Source organism: Volvox carteri (genome assembly GCF_000143455.1).
Source record: "Volvox carteri f. nagariensis unplaced genomic scaffold VOLCAscaffold_28, whole genome shotgun sequence".
NCBI classification, from domain to species: Eukaryota; Viridiplantae; Chlorophyta; class Chlorophyceae; order Chlamydomonadales; family Volvocaceae; genus Volvox; species Volvox carteri.
Window position 1 is genome coordinate 191,467 of NW_003307571.1, and position 1,568 is coordinate 193,034.

At 61.7% G+C, this 1,568-nt stretch overlaps 1 protein-coding gene across 1 annotated transcript in view; it reads right to left on the reverse strand.

Annotated features, from left to right (window-relative positions):
- The window catches only part of VOLCADRAFT_92785 (uncharacterized protein), a gene marked incomplete at both ends in the record, with an annotated part of 18,764 nt that overhangs the window by 15,495 nt on the left and 1,701 nt on the right, over nucleotides 1-1,568 (reverse strand). The window contains 3 exons of the mRNA XM_002952202.1: nucleotides 185-599; nucleotides 842-956; nucleotides 1,256-1,395. Of these exons, the coding sequence (XP_002952248.1) occupies nucleotides 185-599; nucleotides 842-956; nucleotides 1,256-1,395 (670 nt within the window). The remainder of the gene's footprint in view (nucleotides 1-184; nucleotides 600-841; nucleotides 957-1,255; nucleotides 1,396-1,568) is intronic.

A 1,568-nucleotide genomic window follows, 5' to 3' on the forward strand; every position in this document is an offset into this window, starting at 1 on the left:
GTGTGCGTGTGTGAGGGAGAGAGAGAGTTGTTGGGTCCAAGTGGGGTTAGGGTGGTGCCGACAGTGGCGCTGTCTTCACAACCCTCAAAAAAGACCTCCAGTCGCCGGGTGGTTGAGGTGGTTACTTTCGGGGTATGCGATGCCTGCCATTGTAAAGGAAACTCCCAGCCAACTAACCACCTACCTGACAACCGTCCGAACTGTCTGAATGCCGTGACGACCTCCTGCTACGGCTGACCTGCCCAAGAGATCACCTCGTACATGCCCGCCGCCGCCGCCGCCACCGCCGCCGCCGCCGCCGCCACCGCCGCGACGCTCCCTAACCTCCGCCAGCACTGACTCCTCGCCGTCGCCGCCGCCAGCGGTGCTCGTATTCGCGGCCGCCGCCGCGGCGCCGCCATCGGCGCCACCTCCGGCAGCTGCTGCGGCTGCCGCTGCCGTCTCCTCCTCCCCGTCCCCCTCCCCCCCAAGCACCTCCTCAATCACCTCCTCACGTATCTCTCCCCCCGCGGGGGGAACAAGGTCATCCAATAACCCACACGCAGCCGTGTCACCACCGCCGCGACCTTGACGGGCCTTATCCAGGCGCTTCAGATCAGCTGCAGTACGGTACGGCATGGCGGGGGGGGGGAGTAGGACGCAGCGAGGTGTGTATGCACGTGTCCATCTGCTTCTCTCTCTCTCTCTCTCTCTCTCTCTCTCTCTCTCTCTGTCTCTTTACAGGTGCCTTCAGCGCACCCAAACACCTAAACCGAAGACGCACACAGAGTCCACTACTACATTTCCCGGCCCCCCTCCGGCTCCCCTCCGGCTCCCCTAGCCCGCCGACTACCCCCACTACCTAGCCGCTCCTGCTCCTGCTGCAGCCGTTCCAGCTCGTCCACCGGTACGGCAGGCCCCGGGCGATCTCCGGGTACGGGGCAGCTCCAAACACCCACACCGCCAGACTCCCCCACCTGACCACCGGGCGGACGGAAGGGAACAGGCCCCAGGGGTTTTAAAAGGGGTTTTGTCTCCGGGTTTTGGGGTTGGTTTCACGCTTTATAGCGAGGCAGGCAGACAGACAGACAGACATAGTGAGGGGTGGGCCAGATGAAGGGAGAGGGAGGGGGTTTCGCAAAAAAAGTGGAGTGTCGTACGTGCGTCGCCATCTTTCCCGCCAGCACAACGCCTTTGATGTGAGGGTGTGTGTGTATGTGTGTGTGTATTCCACCCTACAGGATATTTCAGTCGGATGCTATGTCATTGCACCCACCATCGCAAGTTCGTTGCCCTCGGGCCTCCAAGCCAATCCGCTCATCACCTCGGGGGCGGTAGCTGTCGCAACAGCCGCGGCAGTAGCCACATCCCACACCACCACCCGCTTATCCTGGCCCGCAGTCGCGGCATAAAGACCTGCGCGAGGGAGCAAGTAGGTATGCACGTATGCATAGCAGTATGTCCGTATGTATGTCGGGCTATCCATCGTCGTTATGTACGACCCCTCCTCTCCACCGACTTAGTTAACCTACCGATGAACCCATACGAGTCACTGTATTGCAAAATACACATCCCCCCCTCCCCCCCTC